A 25,687-nucleotide genomic window follows, 5' to 3' on the forward strand; every position below is an offset into this window, starting at 1 on the left:
CCTTTATCATGATATTTATTATGTGTTCCTTTTTAAATCATGTTGATAACTGAAATCTCCCAGATGGCTCTGTTCAAAGGTTTGCATGCACTTAGTTCTCAGTACTCTATATTGCCCCCTTTAGCATGAATGACAGCTTGCAGTCTCTTGTAATAATTGTGGACGAGGTCCTGTATTTTTTTTTTTTAGGTGGTAAAGCTGTCCATGTCTCTTCGCAAAAGCCTCCAGATCCAGTAAATTCTTGTGCTGTCCAGCATGAACAGCACATTTGAGCTCTTTCTGAAATGGCTGAATGATATCGGGGTCAGGAAAATGTGATGGCCATTCCAGGACCTTAACTTTAGTCTGCTGCAGCCAGTAAAGGGTCAACTTGGCTTTGTGTTTCAGATTGTTGTCATGTTGGAAAGTCCAGGTGCATCCCATGTACAGCTTCTGGTCTGATGAATGCAAATTTACTAATATTTTCTCATAATATGCTTCATTCATCTTGCTACCAATTTTGACCAGATTTGCAGTGCCATTGTAGCAGCCACACCCCCAAAACATCAGAGATCCGTCCTGATGCTTCACAATAGGGATGGTGAACTGTTCTTCAGAGTCTTTGTTGACTCTTCTCCAAACATAGCAATGTGCAGTCCATTTTGTTTTAAGTACCTGATTGTTGTGCATCACCACTTTTTTTGCAGAGAAGCTTGTATTGTTTGTGGCACCCCTACACATTTTCGTGGCAGTGATGTCTTTTTTTCCTTTTTTTAAAAAAATAAATCTATCTGTCCATGGCTTCTTTTAAACAGATCGCCTCCTCTTCCTATATGCCTTCCCTGACTTATGAAGTCAAACTGCTTTTTCTGGCAGGTGCTTCGACAGTTCTTTTGCTTATCCCATGAGTCGGTATCCAGCAAAGTCACCGTAGCCCTGGATGAAATGTGCAAGGGTCTCTCAAGTGATAAGAAACTCTTTGACTATTTATACACAGACACTAATTACAATCAGACAACTCACAGGTGTGGAAACTTAGTCTCAATAAACCTATGTGTGTGTCAACTTGTGTATATTAGCCCAAACATACAAGGGGTTGTAAACTTTTGGACAGGGCCATATGAGAGATTTTGGTTATCGTTATCATTGAAAAAGGCACAATTAATCAATGTGATGATTCATCTGACCATGATTCTGAAATAAAAAAAGGCCTTCAGTCATATTTTCCAAAAATATTTCACACATTTTGCCATGGCTCTGTTAACTTATTATGAGCACTGTATACCAAAGACACCAAACAAAAAGGTTTAGAGTAGTGATCACAATTTCAAGGAAAATACATAAATTAAAAATATTATCATCTAAAATGAAATATATATATTCATATGGTGATTTTCCCCCTCCGTAATCTGCTTTCACTGTGACCAGGCCCTGCCAGTCATAATCTTCAAAGTCAATGGGCTGTGTGATGCCGCTGAAAACAGACGCCAGGCATAGAAAAGCTGCTGCGCCTGACAACACTCAAGTCTGTTCACAGGCTCATAGAAGTGTCAGCTCAGGTCTCTACTTACAATGTCTTGCACCATAAATGAAAAAGAATTTTTATTTATAGTAAATGTGTATTCTAGATTTTTAAGTTAACTCAGTATAAACAGTCAAATAAATTCAAAACTAAATTTAATTACTTGATATATAGTTTCAAAATACAAATGTGTGTTTACCACTGAAAAACAACATGACTGGCAGTTTTATTGCATGTGTAATGAATATGATTGTAAGTCAGCATTTAATTTGTAATAGTGTGCCTTTCAACTATGCCCATCATTAACATCAAAGAGAAGTTAATGTGTGTGCACTGAGACATGAAAGCGTAGCAAATGAGGTTGTTGGCATATAAACACCATCCATCCAGAAAGGAGCAAGTTGTTTTTTTTTCACCTCCGGTGACCTCAGTGACCTGTTGCAGTTGAATCAGGTGCACTGCTAAGGAAAAGCAAGTGAACTCTTGAGAATTACCTTCATTTATGTATACATTTGGTTCTGTTTTTATCCGTTAAATGGATCAGTCAAACATTCACAGTGTAGATGTATGAAAAAGTATGTGAACCCATGAGCTAATGACATCAAAAAAGCTCAAAAGCTAACTGAAGATAGGGGCTCCAGTCATCGAGACCAGCCACTAAGACCCAGTTGGAACACTACATATGTTCAAAAAGGACACTGCGTACCAACATAAAAACACCACCCCACCTTTGAAGGAGTGGGTGGATGGAGTACCATGATGTGGGGATGCTTTATCAAAAGTATTTTCGAGGGTGAATATGAACATAAACCTACAACAGAAAGACAATTATATTTTCCAAGGTTACTTTATGTCATATTATATGTTATATGTATACTAATATAAATGTACTAGTATATTTCAATACTTCTTGGGACTAAATTGGTCTACTTTTAGTTTATAAAAGTATGCTTTTAAGTATACTTTAGCTGTAAGAGTAGTAAACAAGTCACAAATAGTTCATATCTAAGTTTAATTTGTACTGCAGTGCTACAAATGGGAATGGGAACTCGGAAAATAATAGTGCCAAACACAGTTCCTATACTTGGGGCATGCTGGGAAATATACAATATAATATTGTACAGAAGAAAAACCAAAAACATTTGTGTAACACAAGTGAAAATGCCTCCCAGGGAAAAGCATTATACAGACTTCAAAGTGCAGGTAATAAAGTCTGCAGCTGAAACACAGTTTGGACTGAGTGTAGACATTCAGACAACTCACACTCACTCACCATAATTTAGAGTCACCAATCAACCTGACATACATGTTTTTGGACTGTGGGAGGAAACCAGAGTACCTGGAGAAAACCCACACCACCCTCAACCAATTTAATGTTTTGTGGAAATTCCTGTGTCATCCTTGAAACTTTTCGCTCTCTGCCTTTAGTCTGGGCTTGTCTACAAGTGAAAGTGGTGTATATGAAAGGGAATTTGTGCTCTGTATCTCCAAAGTGAACATCCCAGCAGTGAACACACACCCAGAGCAGTGGGCAGCCAGTGCTATGGTGCCCAGGGAGCAGTTGGGGGCCAGTGCCTTGCTTCTGTTATTGGGCAGCATCTTTAGGATCATTGTTCTGCCGAATGATAATTGATTCTAACAAACCAACTACCTTTGAAATCTACTTGTTTTTACTTGAGTTTTTCATGACCACTATTAACTTAATTTGCATGGTCACCTCTTTACATGTCCTACTGACAGACTGATCCATATGGATCTAAAAGGCAACTCTTAGCAACAAGAGTGTGGTGAGGTCTTTTGTTCATGAACTAACTTTGCAACAGTACATAGCTGCCCAGGAAACACTTTGTAGCCAGATGCCCAATTACTTTTTATCAATTTAATGCCTTGAAGGGATGGATGTTCTAATTGTCATTAAGGATATTGGGTTATCTGTGATAGACTGGTGACAGGGTGTACCCCTGCCTTTCACCCAAATAGAGCTGGGATAGGCTCCAGCAGATCCCCATGACCCTAAATTGGAATAAGCAGGTATAGATAATGGATGAATGAATGAATATGTCAGTTCCTCAAACACTGAGGTGGATTTCAAAAGCTGGTAAGCATAGTAAGCTAACATACAGGTGCACCTCAATAAATTAGAATACCATCAAAAAGTTGATTTATTTCAGTAATTCAATTAAAAAAGTGAAACTCATACTTTATACATTCATTACACACAGACTGATACAATTTAAGTGTTGGTTCCTTTTAATTTTGATTATTATAACTTACAGCTAACGAACCTGGGTTTTGAACTAAGAACCTTCATGCTGTGAGGCAAGAGTGCTAATCACTAAGCCACTGTGCTGCCCATATTTACCCTAACCCAAATACATTCTCTGATGAGTAAATACAAAGCAAACTCAAAGTATCTGATCCTATTTTAAGTTTAAAAGAAGTATAATAGTGCACTTAAATAAACTTCTTTTTTTTAAGGGAAACCCTTTGCCTGATCACATTTTATGAAAATAAGATCACATTTTATCATCAATTAGCTGACACACCAGATAACTCCAAAGAACTCACATACTTGAGTTGAGGACAAGCTGATTGTGATTTGCTCCAGACTTGTGATTATAAAAGATGGTGTTCGTAATCAGCTTCCTCCCTGGGATTCATTATGCAGCCAGCAGTGAGTAATGAGTGCGCCCAGAGCTTTGAAGCTCTCTTCATCATAATGCTGAAGAGAATTACTAAGCGACAGAAACTTGCAGATGTCTCAGGAGGATGCATGGTGACAGTGGATGAAGTGATGTTCACCTAGGAAGATAAGATAAAATGAAGGAGGCACTCGTGATTATAAGACTGTGTACAGTACAACTCTGGCAGTGTTAATATTTCTGTCTTGCTAATATTAGCATCATCAGCTACATAACTATGGGGCCAGTGACAGGTGAACTTTGGCACTGAAAAATAACACGTGGCAATGAAATCAAAATCAGAACTGAAAAATGAAACACTGGTCGAGGCTGGTTCTGCTGGAGGTTTCTTCTCTTAAGTGTTATATTACTTAATGTGATATATGTGATATAACTTCAGTTCTCTGAGCCTGTGATGTTTCACCTAAAGCAGCTGTTTGTTGATTTTGCACTTGTAATGCTGTGAAACTGATATTTTGAACAAGAGCTGAGATTTCTGGGTAGCCTTGAGCATGTTTAACTCCTTTGTGTGAATTCCTTTCCTTATTCTATAAAATTTAGATGCCCTGGAATATATTTTCAGTTTGGAGAGGACTGAAGAGGCATGGCTGAAATTATCTTTTGTGGGCAGAATGTCCCTATAATCATTGGTGCATGGTGTACACTAGTGCATAATGAAGTTTGAAATGGCATTAGGGTTTTACATAAATAACATCCATCATATTGACAGGATAAACATGGATTCATTGACTGTATGAGGCAGTTATACACCTGAATCATTTAATGAGGACAGTGTAGGACTGTTATCATTAGTGGCTGAAGCTCATCAAGGCCAAATGACCTATTGTTGGTATTCTAACATGTTCTCCCTAAAAATGAACATAATTACTCAAGTAGTGCACTATAGTAATTTCGAACTGCTGATACTTAACATGTATTTCCATTTTGGGATATTTAGGATAAGTAGAGACATTGGAGCTGCTATGAATGTGTAGGAATTGTGTTGTGTTGTGATGTTTTATGAAAGGAGCTGAAGGACAAAGATTGAAGAACAACTTGAACAAGAACAAGAACAAGAAGAGACAAATGCAAATTTTTCTGCCACTCCATGGTTTTTATCGATGCAACGCATAAGGTCATGACTAACCCTTGATGACAGCAGCAAAGGTGTTCCATTTAACTACAGCTTCATGACAGAACTATTATATCAGACTGCATTAATATTAGTTTGATGTACCTAATAAGCTGCCAACTGAGCGTATGTGACCATTCTATGAGAATATTATGAGTGTAGAGACCCTAAATTTGTAGTCATTTACATTATTCAGAAAAATAAGCTTAATTAATGACTACAGTATCTGTCAGTCCTGATACAAAAGACACAGAACTGATATTGGGAAGGAGTAAGCAAATTCATTAGCTGTGTTGCATGTTTGTTTACTTAGATGGTTGTAACACTTCATCTGCATTTATTAGAAAAATACAACGCTAAAAAAGGAGGTCACGGGAGGACCTAATATCGGTGAGGGGGAAAGTAAGAGGAAATCCACTGTGTGTTTACAGCCACGCTTTTTTTAAATTCTAAAGAAATATTCAATACTAACCAATAAGTCCATACAACTGCCTAATCTTTCAAACTCCCTCAATTACAATAGTTATAAGCAAAAAAAAAAAAACAAAGGTAGCTCATAGGCTCATTCACCCTCTCGTTCCGTATGGTGTAAGGAATTCTCCACGGAAATATCTTCCACGAATTCAGGCCAACAAGGGAAAAGAAAGAATAATCCACAAAAGTCTGGAAGACCGTGGCACTTAACAATGCCAGTAGAGATCCTGGACGGCATCTCGCAACCTTTTCCTCTTCTGTCTTTTTTTTTTTTTCACTTCCGCCTTTATATAGGCATCAGGTTCACCTATATCATGTTTAAATACATGCTTTACATAACACGTCAAGCAAGCGGTCCTGTATTGACCAAATCCTCCCATTTGACTGCAATAAATTATTTCCCCTCAGCTGTATAGGACCAGTGACACGAGGATCACCTAGACCACAACACATGATGGTCAGCCCTATGTGGCCTTTACACTGTTGGTGACACATCAAGTGGCTTTTAATAGGTAAAAATTTTACTTTTTTAAATTAAAGGGTTTGTGGATTTGTAACACAAGTTTAGGTTTAAGGTGTATATTAAGGACTAATTATTGTATTTAAATGAATTATTGTTTTACAATGTTGTGCAACAATGTAAATTTAATGAACCTAAGAACAATTGCAATATTAAATGTTATTTAGTCTACCCTTGCTGATATAAATGGTCAGGACTAAATAGAAATATGTGTTAGTAAAATTTAATAGAATTCAACAGCATCCTCAAAAATGACCAAACAGTTGACTCAGTGCCACTGTAATAATAATTATCACCTTCATGAAAGTGAATTTATTGCAGGTAAGTACTAGGTTACAAAGAACTTATATTATGGACAATATTATGACTAAAACCAAAATGTAATATTTTTGGTATTTCCAGCAACATGGGACATTACTTTTACAAAGACATTCCAGTGATACGTTGTTTCTCCCATGGTATTACCATCAAAATATCACGATACATTTGGTAAGGGATTAACTGTGAAAATGAGGGGAAAATCAAAAATAAAAAATGTTTGTTGCAGCACTGAAAAACAGATGCCTTTAAACTTTATAAGTGTATATTTTTGTGCTGTGAGAATCAAATTTCCATTCAATTCTATTTTGGGAATATAATATATTTGGGGATGCAAGTAGGTAGGAATGTAGGTAGACTCACAAATAATAAGAGTGGTGCACAGACCCAGCACCTATGAAGCAGTGCCATGAGTACTTTCGATGCATATTGTAAGTACACGTCACAACTTCTGCACGTATATCCTTGTGCTAGTTATCAAGACTAATTCTTCAGGAAGTGTCATGATACCAGTTAGATGCAAGAGCTGTATGTGATCCATGGGTATATTTTCCTACAGCCTGCAGGGATTAGCGTGGTTTTAAATTTGCTTGAGTGTTTTGTTTTAGAATGAATCATACTCAGAGAGTAGGAGGCTCTGTTTTAGAATCTCTCATTTTAGAATTAAATTCCTCATCTGACATCTCTCACTTGCCAAATACTAAGAGAAAGCAGAAAGCAAAAAAGAAAGCCAAAGAATCTGGCATCCACGAGAAACATGTTACCATGACAACGCAGAGCATGTGCTGGAGTGTATGATGATCTCACGGCATATCCTCCTCCCTAGCCTCTTCTGTCAGGGTGCAGACAGTGTGTCTGTCTCCATGTGGCACATGGTGCAGTCACATGTCATTTCATGGATTTTAGGAGCTTTTTTGCAGACATTCTCCTTAAGGAATTATAACAACAGACTCAGTGTACATAACATACACTCAAGGATTTGCTGCAACAGTTTTCTTTGCTTTGAATCTTATGATGATAAATTATGGGGGCCCAAAAGGGACACAAAGACATAAATATATAAAATTGATAGTGTAAATAAAAAATAATGATCAAGTGCCACATTTATTTATTTTTTTATCTATTTCCACATTTCCTCTTGTACGTATTAATGTATTTCTTAGGCTGGCCACACACTAGATGATTTTATGCCCAAATTTGAGCCCGGTTTGCCCCTTCTAACGATGCAGCCTGAGTCAAAGCTTGTTGCAACTGATTATTTGTCTAAACAATCCTCAAGTGTGTAGTGTCAATATGATTTTACTGCTGTGGATCAAGTTGGAGCCAGGGTCATAGCATGATTCTTGATCAGGCAGAATATGGACAATAGCCAATGAGTGCAAGAAGCCTGGGTAACGTCACCAACCAGATGTTGTGTACTTTTACAGCTCACAAACATGGCAAAAACACCAGTGTCCTATTAACGTATTGTGCAAGACATACTGCTGCTGCAGGACAGACAATGAAACGGTGTGGGTCATTGGATCATGGGAGTTTCCGTGAAGTCTGTGGAATCATCAATGTGAAATTGTTACTACAAATCTCAGGCGTCTGGTTGAATCAGCTAGTGTGTGCATTTGGAAGATTAGAGTGTTAAAAATCAGTTGAAACTGTCTTCATGTTTTCAAAATCAGTGAAGCTTTGAAAATCATCTAGTGTGTTGCCAGACTTATTCTGTTATGATAGTAATGGAGTCAGTCACACACTACATCATGGCCCACTGGTTGTTCTCATTGGCTGATCCATGTTAAAGTGTTTATATTATATTCTTGTTACTACAGGCCTTTTGGTCCACACTGATTGGTTGAAATCAACTCAAGGGTCTATATGAAGTTTTCATTCACCTCAGATATTTTGGGTACTATGTCTACTTTGTTCTTTTGGTCAGTGTTGTGCTCCGTGTTATTATATCTTCTATAGTTTTGTATTAATTTAAGTCTAAAGTGAGGGGTGTCACGGCGTGTTGCCGAGTTTAACACTGTGTGACGTCACTGGCTAGAGCGGAGAACAGCCTGGTTTTCCGAGCAGAAGAAATTCTCTCTACTGCTGTCACGGCTTCAGTTTTAACTCTACAAGCACTAAACTCACCTCAGAAGTTGCCACATGCCTCTTGCCTCGCCTCGTCAATACAGATAGCCCACAAGAGTTGTAGTTTGCATCATCGGAGCCTTAATTGACAGGCGAGTCGCGTTTCTGTCTCATTGACTCCAATAGAAATTAGCTTCCAGCAGCTCGTCTCTGAGGCTGTCAGTCTAAACTGCTCTCACGGCGTCATTTTAACTCCAGTCTGGACAAACTGCGCATGGTCTTGTTGTACAAGATGTTAAGAATCTAGCCAGTCAAAGAATTTCTACCGCAGAATGAGTATTTTGTGAGTAAATGGCGAGTTTGCGTTGCACTGTAGCTAGCTAGAAGTGAATCTCTCTTTCAATGGGCTATAAACGACATCACTCTCACCTTTCCTGCTATACCTCATTGGTAACGTGTACATTCTATTTTTTTTCTGGTGAAAAAATAAGTGCACTCTGAGCTTAGTTACATTACATATTGTATTGTTATTATTATTATGTGGGTATTTATGGAAGTACAACTGTTGAGCTTTACTAGTGCAAACATGAATTTTCAATGTTAAACATTGACTGTGACACTCACATTGACTGCGTCTAAACAATATTGAAGCCACTATAGTGCCACCTGCTGGACAGAATGAATTGAGTCTTCCATGGTGATTTCAAATGCTGAAGCTAAATAAATGAATCTTAGTATAGAGCTGTGTCATTGCAGTTTATTAAAATTATCACATAGTTTGTATATAATGGTCCTAGAACAAATGTATTTTCCCGGCACCATCATAGGCAGCACTATCAACAGATTGCAGTCTGTGCTTTGTCCTGCACATTCAGCTTCATATTTAGCTTTCTCAGTGTTTGTTTCTCTGTGGAAGATTGTAAGTTTGAGTTAAACTGATAATTATCCGTCTGCTGATTATATTTACTGGAAGTGTCAGCAGCAGTTGCTGTTTCTAGTATATTTGGCTCATATAGAACAGAAGAGAAATTTTTGGGACTAATCATTTCTCAATGACAACCTAATTGCTTTTGGCTTTCCCCAGTTGTACCTGGAGGTTTTATTGCCAGGTTTTATTTTGACTCCTTTTGTTATATTCATTTGTCATTGCATAATTTGAATTCTGATTGTAGGTTTTCTGTTGCCCTACAGCACCATCATGTGGGTATGTAGGATATTGCAGTTCCTGATGTTTTTAAACATGCTCCAACTTCTGAAGTGATCAGTATGTATAGCAAGCGGCAATAACAGTGTGCATTCAGCAATCACACGCATTTTCCTCAGGAAATGCACATTCTAGGTGTTGGGATTGCTGTGCAAGAAGCAATCCCAAGATATGTCCGTCGTTTTTCCTCTTTATTAGCAGCATTCACACTGTTATGTCTTTATTGAGATCCTGTATCTTTGTTCCGTATGTTTTTTGACGTCTAACTTCTCCTGCCTAGTTTGTGCTAGAAAGACCATGCAACCATGAAAATGTGCAGCTTTTTAAGGACGTTGTTTGTATCAGACATAACTTTTATACTTTTTGAAATATTCAGCTTTTTCAATTTGTTTGTCCCATTGAACTGATTGGAGAGAATGTTCAAATCCTCTTCAACTTTGTCCCCTTTCAGCATTAACTGTTCCGGGTGTGTGTTCATGGTGTGTGTGCACATTGGGATGGGTTAAATGCAGAACCGAGTCAAATCTGAAGCTGCTGGCTAACGCTAATCGTAAATACGGAAAATTTTTATTCACGTTCGCAGGCTTTTAAGACTGCAGTAATGAAACCCTTACTCAAAAAGCCTAGTCTTGATCCAGGAGTCATTGCTAATTATAGACCAATATCCAACCTACCATTTATTTCTAGAATCCTTGAAAAAGATGTTGCTAAGCAGCTATCAGACCACTTATACAGGAATGAACTATTTGAAGATTTTCAATCAGGATTTAGAGCACATCATAGTACAGAAACAGCACTGTTGAAAGTTACCAATAATCTTCTCTTAGCCTCAGATAATGGACTCGTTTCTATACTTGTCCTCTCAGACCTTAGTGCTGCATTCGACACTATCAACCACAGCACTTATTACAGAGACTGGAATATGTAATTGGATTTAGAGGAACAGCGTTAAAATGGTTCCAATCCTATTTATCGGACAGATTCCAGTTTATTCATGTCCATGATGAACCTTCCACACACACAAAAGTTAGAGTTCCACAAAGTTCTGTGCTAGGACTGCTTCTGTTCACTTTGTACATGCTTCCTTTAGGCAATGTTATTAGGAATCACTCTTAATTACCACTGCTATGCAGATGACACTCGGCTTTATCTATATATGAAACCTGTTAACACAAACCAGTTAACCAGACTTCAAGTGTGTCTAACTGACAAGGCCTGGATAACCAGTAACTTTCTACTTTTAAATTCAGAGAAAACAGAAGTTTTTGTATTTGGGCCTACAAACCTCAGAAATAACTTATCTAAAATTATAGCTACTTTAGATGGCATAGCCCTGGCCTCCAGCACTACTGTGAAAAACCTTGGAGTTCTTTTTGACCAGGACATTCCCTTTAACTCACAAAACAAATCAATAGAATTGCCTTCTTTTACTTGCACACAACATTGCCAAAATTAGGGACATCCTGTCTCAAAACGATGCAGAAAAACTAGTCCATGCATTTGTTACCTCAAGGTTAGATTACTGTAACTCATTACTATCTGGATGTCCCAGTATCTCCATAAAAGCCTCCAGTTAATCCAGAATGCTGCAGCCAGAGTCTTGACAGGAACTAGCAAGAGAGATCATATTTCTCCTATATTGGCTTCTGTCAGAACCTGAGGTTCTTGTTTTTAAAAGGCCCAAAAGACACTCACAGGGCTGGTACTCTGTGCAGGCAGGGTTTTATTAACAGAAATCAGAACACAGAACAGGGCACGGGTCGGGAGAGAACTAGGGGTTTACTGCAGACAAGACAAAACAGAACCTGGAACATAGACAAAGTCGGAGAACTAAGCATACGTCTGGTCGCACACTCACGCGGGAACACAGACTCAAAAACACAGACTCGGAATATGGTCTGGTCACGCACGCTCACGGGGACACAGACTCACACAGGAAACTCGGGACGGGGCATCCACCCTGGGTCATGCACTCACTCGGGGACACAACAGGGGATGCTAACAGACTAACACAGGACAAGGCATCCAACCTGGGTCACACTCGCTCCTGAAGACATAGCAGGGGATGCTAACACATATACACACTCAGAACTGCCTGGGTTACGCACACTCTGGGGACACCGCAGGCAGACAGAAAATACAGACACGAAACAAGGAACACGGCCTCAAGTGCATCACTCAGACGCATCAGGCTACACAGACAGAACACTGACACAAGACACAGAGAAGCAAACTCAAAGCGACAGAAACAAAGTTACTTAACAACACAAGGGCTCCACAGATGAAAATCCAGACAGGGGAAACACAGACATGGCAGGAACAAAAAAGGCAGGGAATGTCCAGTAATCAAGTGCTGGGATGACAACCATCAAGGGAAAGCAACACAGACAACCTAGCAAAGAACTGAGGGAACAGGAGGGGTATTTAAACTAGGGGAGGAAAATGAGGTACAGGTGAAAACAATCAAAATCAAAACAAGGTAAAACGAATGGACACAAACTAGATCCTGCACAGTCCTTCAAAATAAAAGTCCCACACAGGAAGTCCACGGCAGGATCCTGACAGCTTCTCTCCCTGTAAAATACAGAATAGAATTTAAAATCCTTCTTCTCACACACAAATCCTTCATGATCAAGCTCCTTCATACCTTAAAGAACTCAGAGTACCATATTATCCCAATAGACCACTTCACTCTCAGTGTGCAGGTCTACTTGTGGTTCCCAGAGTTTCCAAAAGCAGAATGGGAGGCAGAGCCTTTAGTTATCAAGCTCCTCTCCTGTGGAACCAGCTCCCAGTCTGGGTTCAGGAGGCAGATACTCTCTGTACTTTTAAGGCTAGACTTAAAACCTTTCTTTTCAAAAAAGCGTATAGTTAGGGCTGGCTTCAGGTAACCCTGAACCTTCCCGTAGTTATGATGCTATAGGCCTAGACTGCCCCAGGACCATCCTGTACACTGAGCTCCCCTCCCCTCTCTTCCTCTCCTCCCACCTCACATGTATTGAATGTCACTAACTTCATGCTCTCTCTCTCCCCTAGTTTGTGCTCTCTCTCTCTGTACCTTCTGCAGGTGTCCCTGGTCCTGGAGCTGTATATCGCTGATGTGCAGTTACTGGCCCCACCAACCTGCAGTGTCTATTTGTTGTTTATTGTTGCTGTTCTTTTCTCTCTGCTCTATCTACTCACCCCAACCGGTCGAGGCAGGTGGCCGCCCAAACTGAGCCCAGTTCTGCTGGGTTTTTTGTTTTTCGTAAAGTGCCTTGAGGTGATTGTATTGTGATTTGGCGCTATACAAATAAAAATTGAATTGAATTTAATTGAATTAATTCAAGCCAGCTTCAGCTTTTTCGCATTTAGGTTTAGCTCAAGCTTTTTTCAGCCCCAATGCAATTTTTTCAGAAATTGCCTTTTCTAGTTCTGTTTGTTGTCAGATTTTGCATTCAGTTTTCTCCCCTTTTAATTCTACAGTCTTTGAGTGGATCTGAGGTTTATTTTTGCTGAGCTGTGCTGTACTCTGATTTTGTAAAATATTCCCTCTGTATGAAACTAATATCCAGTAATACTTTAGGTACCCCTGTTGGGAATTTATAAGCAGCACATAAATATGTGTATGGATAATATTGATAGATGGATACAGATAATGGATTGATAGATGGGTATAGATAATGGATGGATGGATGGAAACAGTGGAGAGCTTCTGATGAGTGTTGCAGGTGTGCAAACACACTTTATAGATGTTTCGTGATTTGACTTAAGTCCAAAATTTGACTTTTTATCAAACAATTTGTTGTTTTAAATTTCTGCATTTTGACTATTAATCTCAAAATTAAGACTTATTTATTAAATAAGAACTCCTAACTTTGACTTACCATGAATGTGTTTTTTTTTTTAATCATGACTAGCCTTTCCTGTTTGTTTTCTTTTGCTGGCCATAATACTTCATTAAAGTTAAAGGATCCAGCCTACAGGGAGACCTCAGCTGATTTCCAGCTGTTTTAGTTTACAGGTGCTGTCTTCCTATGGCAGCCAGAGGGCAAGTGACGTCACCTAAGCCGCTCCTCATACCTGAGCAGGTGCAGGTGGTTGGCCCAGTGGAGCGGGAGCCAACAGGTCTCGGCTCATTTTCGCCTTTCAGGAAAGTTGTTGTTTAATCTGCCGTCACTTCCCTGTGTTGTGCTGATCGCTGGACGTGCTGCCTGTTGGTCTGATTCTACAACTTGGGAAAATGATTCTTTGTGCTATGGACTGCGGATCGTGAGCAAGGTGAAGGGATTTCCCCAAAACAATTTCCTGTCTGTATTGCTCCCACACAATGGATTGCTGTAAACCCAACATTATGGGGATCCAGGAGAGGATGGTGACATGCTTCCAGCGTTGTTTGGAGTGTTTTAATAAAAAGCCTAAAGAGGACGAGCCTCATCCATGCCCGAAAAAACCCGATGTCCCAGATACATTTGTATCAGTGGATCCACGGCGGGATCAGTACGTCGCCCTGTACGATTACTCCGCTCGCACTGGGGAGGACCTGAGCTTCAACGCTGGAGACATTTTAGAGGCTCTGGATAAAAGCGCTGGAGAATGGTGGTTTGCTAAAGCCGTCACCGGGGTTTCAGCCTCCAAACAGGGATACATCCCTGCCAATTATGTGGCACCTGTGCAGAGCATTGATGCAGAACCGTAAGTACTGGAACGTTACCACAGTCCCAGTCTGTCTTTCTTATTTTCCAATTATATCGACCTGAGTCAGTTTTCCCAAAGTGAGGCAGGCCATGTTTGTGTGTCTTTATAACGCGTAAAGTTGACAGGTTAAACTAGTCTAGTTAATTATTGTCTGTGACCAGGAAGTCTAGATTAAAAGGTTAATAATTCCCATTAGAGCAAAGCTCAAATCCACAAGATTAGAGAGAACTGCAGTCTTCGCTGGGATGTTAGTGAGATCAGTGTGAGTAGGCAAGACCTGCTTGAGCATCAGGTAGTCCATAGAATTTAGGAAAAGAGTGTTATATCTTTGAATGTTGTCAAAGAATTGTTGGGGGAAAGTCCAACACCTATTCATGATGCACTCACATTATTTTGCATTGCAGTGCAACCTGTTCCTACTGAGCAGTAGTCTGGTTTTACCTGTTCTAAATCAGTTTTTAGGTTCCCTTGATTAGTCTAGGTGGTTTTTGTGTCATAGTTTCACAGCGTCACAAAGATGAGAGTAGTGGGACAATGGGACAAAGATGAGATTGACCTAGATAAGTAGGAGTTTGTCACATACCTCACATATGTTTGTTAATCAGCAGCTAATGTAGGGTTAAAGGTCAGGCCTTACACCTTAGAAAGTGTAATAAGGGTTAGGAGTTTATCTTTGCATGTTACTGATAATGTTCCATGTAATGCTGTCTGTTTCCTAAAAGCCCACAACAGCTCATGTATAATTTACAGTCAGATATACTGGAATGATAGAGGCCTTAAGAGATCATGCTTGTCTTTGCTTTCTCACTGTGGTCAAATCTTATGAAAATACCAAAACTGACAATAATTGCATTTCTCAAACCCTCTCTATTTTCTCTCTGTCTGTGGCCTCACACTTGTTGGTTTTTTCTAAAGGTGTAAGTCTATACATGCCTTATTTGTAAAACAGGCTGATTCATTTCCTGAAACAGCTTGCTGCTGTAATATAAGCAAATGTTTGGAAGTCTTTTGTTTTGTCAACTTGTGTTGGTGGTTCTGGAAGTAATAAGAAGCAGGTTGTCAAGTTACTAGTGAACACAGGGAACTTTTGTATCCCCTAATAGTTGCTGTTTTTGTTAATGATTCATATTCAGAAACGGCTGTTCTATTTGGGATTTGCAGATGGTATTTTTCTGACGTCAAGCGGCTGGATGCAGAGAAGATGCTGCTGTCTGGAGGGAACCAGCACGGTGCTTTCCTCATCAGGAACTGTGAAAGCCAGAAAGGGGAGTTTTCCCTCTCAGGTGAGCTAAGATAACAAGTGACATTAGGAACTACAGCTTTAAGCAGACCCCTCACTAAAACCAAGCATGCTGTCCTGGCGACCACATTTCTCTTGTATGAGTGTGTTGTTCCAGACTATCAATATTGTTTTCTTACATGAGGTAATTTGGGTTAAAATTCTGCAGTCGTTGTCCTTCAGTGCTACAAAACACATGCCTCCTAACATGCACATTGTGCAGTGATTCACTTGTTTCCTGAATTGAACGCAATGAAGGATGGTTTCAAGGCCATCAGGTTGAATAACTAGTTCTCTTCCCTGAAACGTGGTATGTTAGATAACTTTATCTCTCTTTGTCGTAATCTTTCTTTCCTTTCTGCCCCTTCTCTTTCCATTAGAGCCACATTCTTTCCATGTTCATTCATTAACCCAGTTGATGACCTAGTTAATTCCATAACCCCAGGTTAATTAACTGATTTTTGTGTGTGAACCACATCAGTCAGATTAAAATGTACAGTATTTACTCCATTGTGGACTAACTGAATCAGTTCTAAGTATTGACAATAACTTTTTTGGTATGTGTGTGTGTTAGGAAGGCAATGGCTGATTTTCTGCTCCGTGTTCATCTTCAGCTGGTGAATAGGTGGTGAACACATCGAAAACTAAAAACAAATTTTATCTGTTACAAACTAGTAATTTTTAAAAGCTAATAAGCATTAAAATGTAAGCCGATGACACATGGATTCCAGTTAAGGACAACATCTAAACAGATCTTATTCATGACTTCTCTATCACACACTGTTGTGTACGTTGGCGTCAGAAAGTATTTGACCCATTCTTTTGCACACTTTGTTGTAGAATCAAATCATCATATTGTATTACACTCACTTACTTGTAATGACAGTGAAACATGTTCTTAAAAATGCAAACTTATTGAAAATCAAACACAAAAATCTCTCTTTTTAGAGCCTTAGAGATTTAATACTTATTTAAATCACTTTGACAGCACTCATTGGGTCTCTACAAGCTTTGCACACTTGGGCTTGTGTTGTTTTCCTGTTCTTTGTGGCAGATCATCTCAAGCTCTGTCTGACTGGATGGGAAGTATCTGTGAACTGCCATGTGCAAGCTTCTTGACAGATATTCAGGTCTCTCCAGTGTTGTCTTGGCTGTAGGGATTGTATTAGCCCTGTGATGAACATTGTCTGGTACTCCCCAGACATCATGCTTAAGGTTTTGCCCAGAGTTAAAATTTGATCTAATCACGCCTGATAATCTTTTTTGCTCATGCTCCCTTTTAATTGTCATGTGGTAACTCCAAGCTAACTATATCTTCCATCCAAATACTCTATCATAAAGGCCTGATTGATTGAGATGCTGATGTGGTTGTCCTTCCAGCAAGTACAGAATTTCTTAAGCTCTGTTTGTGACCATTTTGAAATAAGTTTTTCATTCCTATCGCCGACCAAGGTACTTCTTGCAAGTTACTCAGTGCGCAACTCTGGACATAGTCTTTAGTTTTTGCTTTGTTTTCGCCCTAGCATGCAGTCTGAATTGTTTGCTTTCAGTGTGTCATTTCAATTTGCCACAGCTGGACTATAGTCAAGTTGTTGATACTTAAAACAGGATGCACCTCACCATAATTTGGAGTGCTACAGCAAAGTACGGGAATACTGATTTTTGCAAACCTTTTTAAAAATATGTTTTCACTTTGTCAGGATTGTTTCTTCTTCTTATTCTAAATATTATTAACCCAGCTAATATTGGGTGAGAGGCAGGGTACACCCTGAAACAGATCACCAGTCTATCACAGGGTGAACACCTAGATAGAGTAAATCCCAAATCCACTAATTGCATCCATGTATCCCTCGCTTTCTTTTTTTCTTTGCATCTTAGTTCCTGCAAGGAAAAGAAATAAGGACAGAGCTTGCTAATATCTTTCAACTCTGTTTTATGGTCTGCTAATTTACTGGTTTAATTCAGTGTCAGCACTTTCAATAAACCTCAGTTCCCACAGCATCATTTTTTTTCAGTGAAAAAAAACTCAGTGTACACTACTTGCCTAACAGCAGACATTCATATAAATGCCATTCTATAGTGTTGACAAAACTCATAGTAGTACAAATAAATATTTTCTAATTAAAAGTTAACTAAAATGTATGGAAATTGCAGTTTCTTTGCCTCCTGAATGTCTCATATGGAACCATACCAAACGTGTTAGTTTGCTTTAGTTAAAAACTGTTATGCTACAAGCAAACCTTACCTGTACAGACTGCTGAGTACATCACTGCATGTTGATGTTTATTTCAGTGCTGGACAACGGATGTGTGAAGCATTACAAACTGAAAAACCGGGACGACGGTCAATACTTTGTGTCCAGAAATAAATCCTTTCCAACACTAAAGGAGTTGGTGGAACATTACTCCAGATTTGCTGATGGCCTGTGTGTCCGTCTGGGTGAACCATGCAAAAAGGTAAGACATGAAGTAAACACGGCCCTGTGATGGACTGGTGACCTGACCAGGGTGTACCCCTGCCTTTCACCCGAGAGAGAGCTGGGATAGGCTCCAGCAGATCCCCGTGACCCTGGCTTTCAGGAAAAAGCGGGTACAGAAGATGGATGGATGGATGGATGGATGGATGAAGTAAACACATGCCATTTATTTTTCTGAAGTCCATCATTACCTTGTTTCTGTTCCTTAATTTTATACCAAATTATTATCTTGGGTAACAGCGACTCTACTTGTCCTTATAGATAGAGGCTCCTCAGACTCATGGCCTGTCCTACAACACAGTGGACCAATGGGAAATTGACCGTAAATCCGTCACGCTACTGAGGAAACTGGGAGCTGGTCAGTTTGGTGAAGTCTTCGAGGGCCTGTGGAATGACACCACACCTGTTGCAGTGAAGACCCTCAAACCTGGTACACTAAAACAGACACTTTTTTGTACACTACCCATTCAAGAGTGTAATTAACATGCTCAAACTTGAAAATACTTGTCATGAAATTTGGTATAGACATTCGTGGTTCACAGAAGAGTATTTAAAGAGACGAGAAGTGACAAAATATGAACCTTAAACAAGTTTGCTAAACATGTATTAAACAAATTAAAACAAACTAATTATTTTTGTGTGACATCTAAACAGATTTTAAATTTAAATTATATTAAAAAGCACTTGTTTCTTCATACTGAAAACAAAAGTGAATAGCGCATTAACCCTAATGAAGCGATATGCTTTCAGACATGCACTTGAACATTGCTAGACATTGTCCTGGTGAGCTGCTTGTACAAATGCTATTGTGTGAGGCATACAGACTGGATATTAACCTGACTTTGCTCCTAAAGACCTTTACACACCAGAGATGGATTTCCCGAGCAATGTTTTTCGCACGTCAATAATATTTTTTTGAACCAATAACTTGTTAATAGACTGTTTCACACCACCAACACAAGTTTGCTGTGCAAAAAGGCAGCATTTGTTTTTTCCACGTCCAGGTTGATTTTACCAAGTTTTCACCAGCAACAGAAACACCTCTGACCAATCACAATGCAGCTTGTTGGAACATCACTTAAAAACATGGTGGTCCGTCTTATTAAGTTTCTTTAATTTTAAAACATCCAACATGGCAGACCATCTTATTAACTTTCTTCAACTTAAAAACATCCAACATGGCAGACTGTATTATTAACTTTGTTTCAGCTAAGAGAGTTCTTACAAAGGCATCAAGTCTAAGGACAATGTATGGAAAATATAGCTGTAGGGCTTCGTTATGACAGCAATCTGTTTATATCCTACTGAGTTGTTTGCGGACAACAATAACTACATGAAACCTCTTGCCAACAAGTTTTTGTTTTTATACTATAGTCATACCATAGTATTCAACCATAGTACATAGCAACGATCCACCTGCTTCCCCACCCTGAATTAATGTTTTAGTCCGCTCCTTGAGTGAGTCTTGTCTCCCACTGTGGCTGCATCTGTTAAAATGACAACATTAGACTATTTCTTAATATGATTATTGTGACATTGTCCTGAGATTTTATGTGAAAACAGAAACATGTAATCCACACCAACACTGACGCATGCCATCAGAACAGTGGTGTGTGTATGCTTGTGCATGCATAAGTTGGTGTGGGTGTGTGTGGGTTTCTGGTGTTTTCACACCTTAGCTTCACAGACACAGTGGCAAAAAAAAAAGCTAAAAAATAAACTAAATGCAGACATGAATTCTAAAAACCATGGAGGTTAAAGATTTCATGTCCATGAATCAGAGTCAGTGTGGACCGACCTCAGATAAAACAGTGCTCAGTGAGATACACAAGTTACTGCCTCAATTGGTGTGAGAACTGTAACATTTTCCCTGATGACTTGATTATCTGACCGCATAACAGAAAAACTAGAACCACCACTATCCACATAACAGTGTAAAAATGATTTCATTATTGAAAACCTGACCTCTCCACTTCTGCCATTTTCATCTCTGCAGCTGCTCACCATGTCACAGTGTGCTGCCGCAAACCAGTTACATTACTAGGTCAATAAATACATTTGTTGCCAACTGTTTTACTAATCCATTTTTATCGATTTTATCATTTAGTTATTGCAGCCCTAAAGAGAATTAGACCTAATTTAGAGCCCTTGGGGACATCATTTAAAATTTTGTCTTCACTGACAATAAGGTGGGATTAAGATAGATTAAAGATGTAGCGGTGGGCACCGATCTGGCGTTCCAAATGATTGAAAATCCTCTGCTGGAGTCTTTGCTTTATGCAAGTTGTTATTCCAGGGTATCATTGGCAATTGTCTGGAACCTTCCACTTTTTTGTTTTACTGGGAACTTGCAAATAGCTAGTAATGTTGATTATGGGCTCATCTATCTGAATTTAAAATGGAGTAAAATTTTGTATTAATATCTAGTAGTGCCCTGTGATGGACTGGTGACCTGTGTACCCCTGCCTTTCATCCAAAGAGAGCTGGGATAGGCTCCAGTAGATCCCTGTGATCCTCATTAGCAATAAGCAGGTATTGATAATGGATTGGTGGATGAATGAATCTGTAGTGGTACCATGAATGCTGAGAGAGTTCCTTCTTTGGAAAACAATGGATAGTTTGCACAATCTGCCACTATGGTTGCCTCTCTGGTAGTGCCTATTGGTAACTAGACCAGTCTGTGTAAGAGTGAGTGTTAAAAACACACCACATAATAAATGTCACTAATCAAAATCACTCCTTTCCCAGGCACCATGGACCCTAAGGATTTCCTGATGGAGGCTCAGCTCATGAAGAGGCTGCGGCATTCTAAGCTGATCCAGCTGTATGCTGTCTGCACCATGGAGGAGCCAATCTACATAATCACAGAGCTGATGAAGAATGGCAGTCTGCTGGAGTACCTCCAGAGTAAGATGCCCTCACTTTCATCTATACATGTGGTTATGACCTAATGCTACTTTATGATGGGATCAGAGTCCAACACCACTCCTGCTACAGTGCTCTCCACCTGTGGCAAGGCTCAGGCTACAATACAGAGGCTTATGCCACAGAAAAAGGACCAAATTAGATCCTAAAACTGAAAAACCACCCAAAATTCATATATACATTTTATTTTCATCCATTCACCTTTCAAAAATACTTTCATTCTCTTTTAGATGTTAATACAGACTAAAAAGTCTTGTCTTGCAGACTTCTGGTTTAATATTTCTGCTTAAATAAGGTTTAAAGAGACAAACACAGATCAAACTGTGAGACCATCCTGAATAAGCTCAGTCTGCTCTGATATAACATACATTGTTTGTATGTATGTTGACATCTAGCTTCATAAACTGAAGACATGCTACAAGTTCCTACAACTGTTTGGACAGTTTTACCAGTATACATCAGAGGTTTTTAAACTGTGAGGGGTTGTGCAAGAGTTGCTGTGTAAAGTGAAAGGGACAGGTGAATTAAGACAAAGTTCCAGTAGTTGATTTATGGTTTTTCAGTGTTGTATAAACAAATGGTAAAGGAACTCCTGGAGCAGAAGAACGTTACCCTGATGCAGGTTGGGATTTTGACCAAATACCTTTCATTTTCTTCATATCTGACCTTGCATTCACCTCATAGATGTGCTGTCCTTGAGTGTGAAGTATGTAATGTCACTTCCATTCAGAGTGCTAGTCACTTTGACAAGCAGTCATGTGGAATTGATGTCTGTAGCCCTGCGAATGTCTGTGATGACCCACATCAATCATTATTCACCACAAACCCATGGAAGGTAACATCATGGCTAGGACATATTCAGAATCACACATCACTGGCATTAGTTTTATCTGTTTCATAGTTACTCTTGCTATTCCTGCTGTGACAGTGTAAAGAACACACAATCCAGCTTGTAGCTGTTTTCCTCATGCAGCTGATTACATTTTTATTTTAGCCAACAAATTGAATGAATAATTATTTCACCTCTTTTACCTTGTTAAGGCTATGGTTTGAGTTCTAACTTTATTAAAAGTGGTTTTCATGTGAATTCAACTATTTTTAAATAAAAAAATTATTCTAGACTTGGAATGTTTTTTAGGACAGCAGGAGTGTGAGACATAATGTGTCTGTCTGCTTTATTACAGAGGATAAAGGTGACACGTTGACTATCTCGGACCAGATTGAGATGGCTGCACAGGTGGCTTCAGGCATGGCTTTCCTTGAACTCCACAACTACATTCACAGAGATCTGGCAGCCAGGAATGTCCTGGTGGGGGAGAGCAATATCTGCAAGGTGGCTGACTTTGGCCTCGCCAGGGTCTTCATGGTGGGTGTGACATTTAAAGTGCAGCAAGTAACAAAATTATTCACATAAATCACAAAAAATATATGTGTATATAACTGTGAAATCCTTCAGTTTTCCATTCAGTTTTTTTTTGTATAGCACCAAATCAAAATACAATCATGTCAAGGCACTTTACAAAAAACAAAAATCCCAACAAATCCCTTCTGAGGAAGCACTTAGAGAGAGCGAGAGAGACAGACAGAGACATACACATAGACATACACACAGACACACACAGACAGGCAAAGTCAGTGACATTCAATGGAGCTTGATCATGATGGGATTTGCATGTGAGGAGAAGAATTTTATTTTCTCATTTTGAGACAGGATGTTCCAAATTTTGGCAATATTATGCAGGTGAAAGAAGGCAGTTCTGGAGATTTGTTTTATGTGTGAGTTCAATTCAGTAAATTAAGTGACTTTTTTTTTTTTTTTTTTTTTGATCAACTTATACAATGAAACCTAGTTTGTTCATTTGCTACGTTAAAAGTAAAGCCAACATTATCCACTATTAATAAATCGTACACAGCAGCTTCATCAGGTGTTTTGTCTTGACAACAGTGACTCCCTGATGTAGCAGACATTTTTTTGAAATCCAGATTTGTTCTGCTATGTTGTTGAAGTGCAGATTTTCACACTAAACTAACTCAAAATAAAAAAAAAAAAATCTTGTTTCGTTGTTAGAAAGAGAATGAGTCTGTGTACGAAGCCAGAGAAGGCACCAAATTTCCTGTGAAATGGACCGCTCCAGAGGCTATCCATGACAGCAAGTTCTCTATCAAGTCTGATGTTTGGTCCTTTGGAATTTTACTGTATGAGATCATGACATTTGGCCAGATGCCTTACTCAGGTAACACTTTTGTTAGCACTGTCATAAATCATTTCAGAATGACTCTTACAGAATTTTTAAAAAAGTATTAAAAAGCATTCTGAGTTTTCCACAAAGTGTGATTGTTCTATAATTTATGTAGCTATGAAAGGCTTGGTAGAATTGTGATCATATCACCCTGTGACTGTTCCAGGCATGACAAACTACCAGGTGGTCCAGAGGGTTTCCCAAGGGTACAGGATGCCCTGCCCCTCCAGGTGCCCCAAAGTCTTACATGGTATTATGATGGACTGCTGGAAGGAGAATGAACAGGACCGGCCCACGTTTGAGACCCTGCAGTGGAAGCTGGAGGACTACTTTGACCTGGATGTGACCTCCTATGATGATGCCGCCCATTATTAGCACAGAGTAAAAATCAGAGAATTTGATCTAAATTCTGGATATGTTAATGTAAACTAACAGATTGAAATTGAACTTACAATGCCAGCTACTGCAGTCAAATGAAAGATCTAAAATGTTTGATCTGCATGTGATAGAACACTGTGACTGTAGCAACACAGTGAGGAAGCTTTTACTACAGCAGCAGCTGGTTGCTGCTCTCTGAGTGACAAATGAATTTCAGACAGGCTGCTTCTCATCTGACTGGAAGAGGGCTCTTTCAGCACATGCGTAAAGTCACTTTCTGTCCATGTTGACAAACCTGTTTTTCTTGTGCTCAGCATAGCACAGATTGTTTCCAGTGGCTTCCTGGCAAAGTATTATCAAAATGTACCTGAGAGGAACCAAGAGTCATTTTTACTGAATGCGGTCACACATACTCAGGTTAACTTTTGTCCCATACGCAATCAGCACATTCCTAACTGCATATGTACCATACTACCAGAAGAGAGTTTAATGTTAGTCACAGGTTAGAAATTGCCTTTGGGTTCGTAGAGCTGAGGTAAACTGCAGAGTGGATGATAATTCTCTGTGGGCTCTTTATTACAAGGGACCCTTTCCACATTACATCTAGTTTTTATCTACTTTCAATCTGAAATATTGATTAAAGCAGCTTTAGGGGATTTCAAAACTAACTTTCAATGTGTAAAATCCTTGTAATTGTACACAAAGTTAGAATAAAATAGGATTTTCCATAGTGTGACAGTGAGTTGCAGTAGCAGCCAAATTGTTAGCAACAGGCTAGCACTTATGTTTGGTAAAGGAGGTGTCCGCAGATTCTAAAATCATTCCAAGTCTTAATGTTAGGTTCTGGTATTCAAGGGAAAGTATTTATCTTTGTCCCCTCAACGCTTTCTTCTGTAAGTTTACACTCTGTCATTTTAGCAGTAGCTTTGATTGGTTCATATAGTGCCAAATAAACAGTGACATTTACCAGGAAAATCTAATGAGGTGTAAATAAGCTGCTTGGAATAAATTTAGTTTTTATTTTGGATAAAGCAACATAAGTATGCTTCAATTTTACTCCATTAACCATTGTTGTGTTAACCTTGATATCCCTTAATGTATTCTATTTTCTTCTGCACAACTTAATACATAAGCACATGTTATTTTGATTGCATGCAGTAATGACTATTTTTCCTTGATACCGGCTAGACCCCATAGTTATGGGAGTTTAGTGTCTCCCCCCCCCCCCCTTAATCATCTACTACTTCAGCACTCACTCCCATTTTTCATTTATTGAAATTCATCCTGTTAGTTTTGCTCCTGTGGGATGTACAGTATATTGGCTTAATGACTGAACAATGATGATACTGGAACCTTATTTCTTTATGAAGGGTGGATTATCTCATGCTCATGATTTTCTATGATGTTTTAGTATCACAAGAGCCTGTTAATTGTAAACAATGACCATAGCAGTATTTATATATAATCATATGGTATTTTAATGTAATCCTTCATGCATAACACAATTAAATTAACTATATTTAGTATAATATTGGTTAAGTAATTTTATTTGAATTGCATGTCATAAATGTTGTGAATTAGCTATGCCAATATGAAGATCAATCAGACACAGACAAAAATAACAGTATAAGTAAGTAGTACATTTATTGAAATACATTTAATAGAATATAGATGTAGCAGGCTGCAGAGTTCTTGCATATTGTATACCCTTCTGAGTAACAGTTTCCCTGCTGATATTTAAACTCTAAAAGTTCTTTTTTTTTTTTTGTCATTTTTTTTGTGCCTTTGCCTTCAATACGTTCTTCATCTTGGTCT

General features: G+C 38.9%; 1 protein-coding gene across 1 annotated transcript; it reads left to right on the forward strand.

The window, feature by feature from the left end:
- The first annotated feature begins 13,951 nt into the window (after positions 1-13,951).
- On the forward strand, positions 13,952-25,398 carry frk (fyn-related Src family tyrosine kinase). Its single transcript, XM_026318739.2, has 8 exons — positions 13,952-14,571; positions 15,736-15,857; positions 18,146-18,309; positions 18,591-18,759; positions 21,078-21,236; positions 22,439-22,620; positions 23,323-23,488; positions 23,661-25,398. The coding sequence occupies exons 1-8, from the start codon at positions 14,207-14,209 to the stop codon at positions 23,867-23,869; spliced, it is 1,536 nt and encodes a 511-aa protein (XP_026174524.1). The 5' UTR covers positions 13,952-14,206; the 3' UTR covers positions 23,870-25,398.
- The last annotated feature ends 289 nt before the right edge of the window (positions 25,399-25,687 follow it).

The sequence above is a fragment of the Mastacembelus armatus genome, chromosome 24 (assembly GCF_900324485.2).
Source record: "Mastacembelus armatus chromosome 24, fMasArm1.2, whole genome shotgun sequence".
Classification (NCBI taxonomy): domain Eukaryota; kingdom Metazoa; phylum Chordata; class Actinopteri; order Synbranchiformes; family Mastacembelidae; genus Mastacembelus; species Mastacembelus armatus.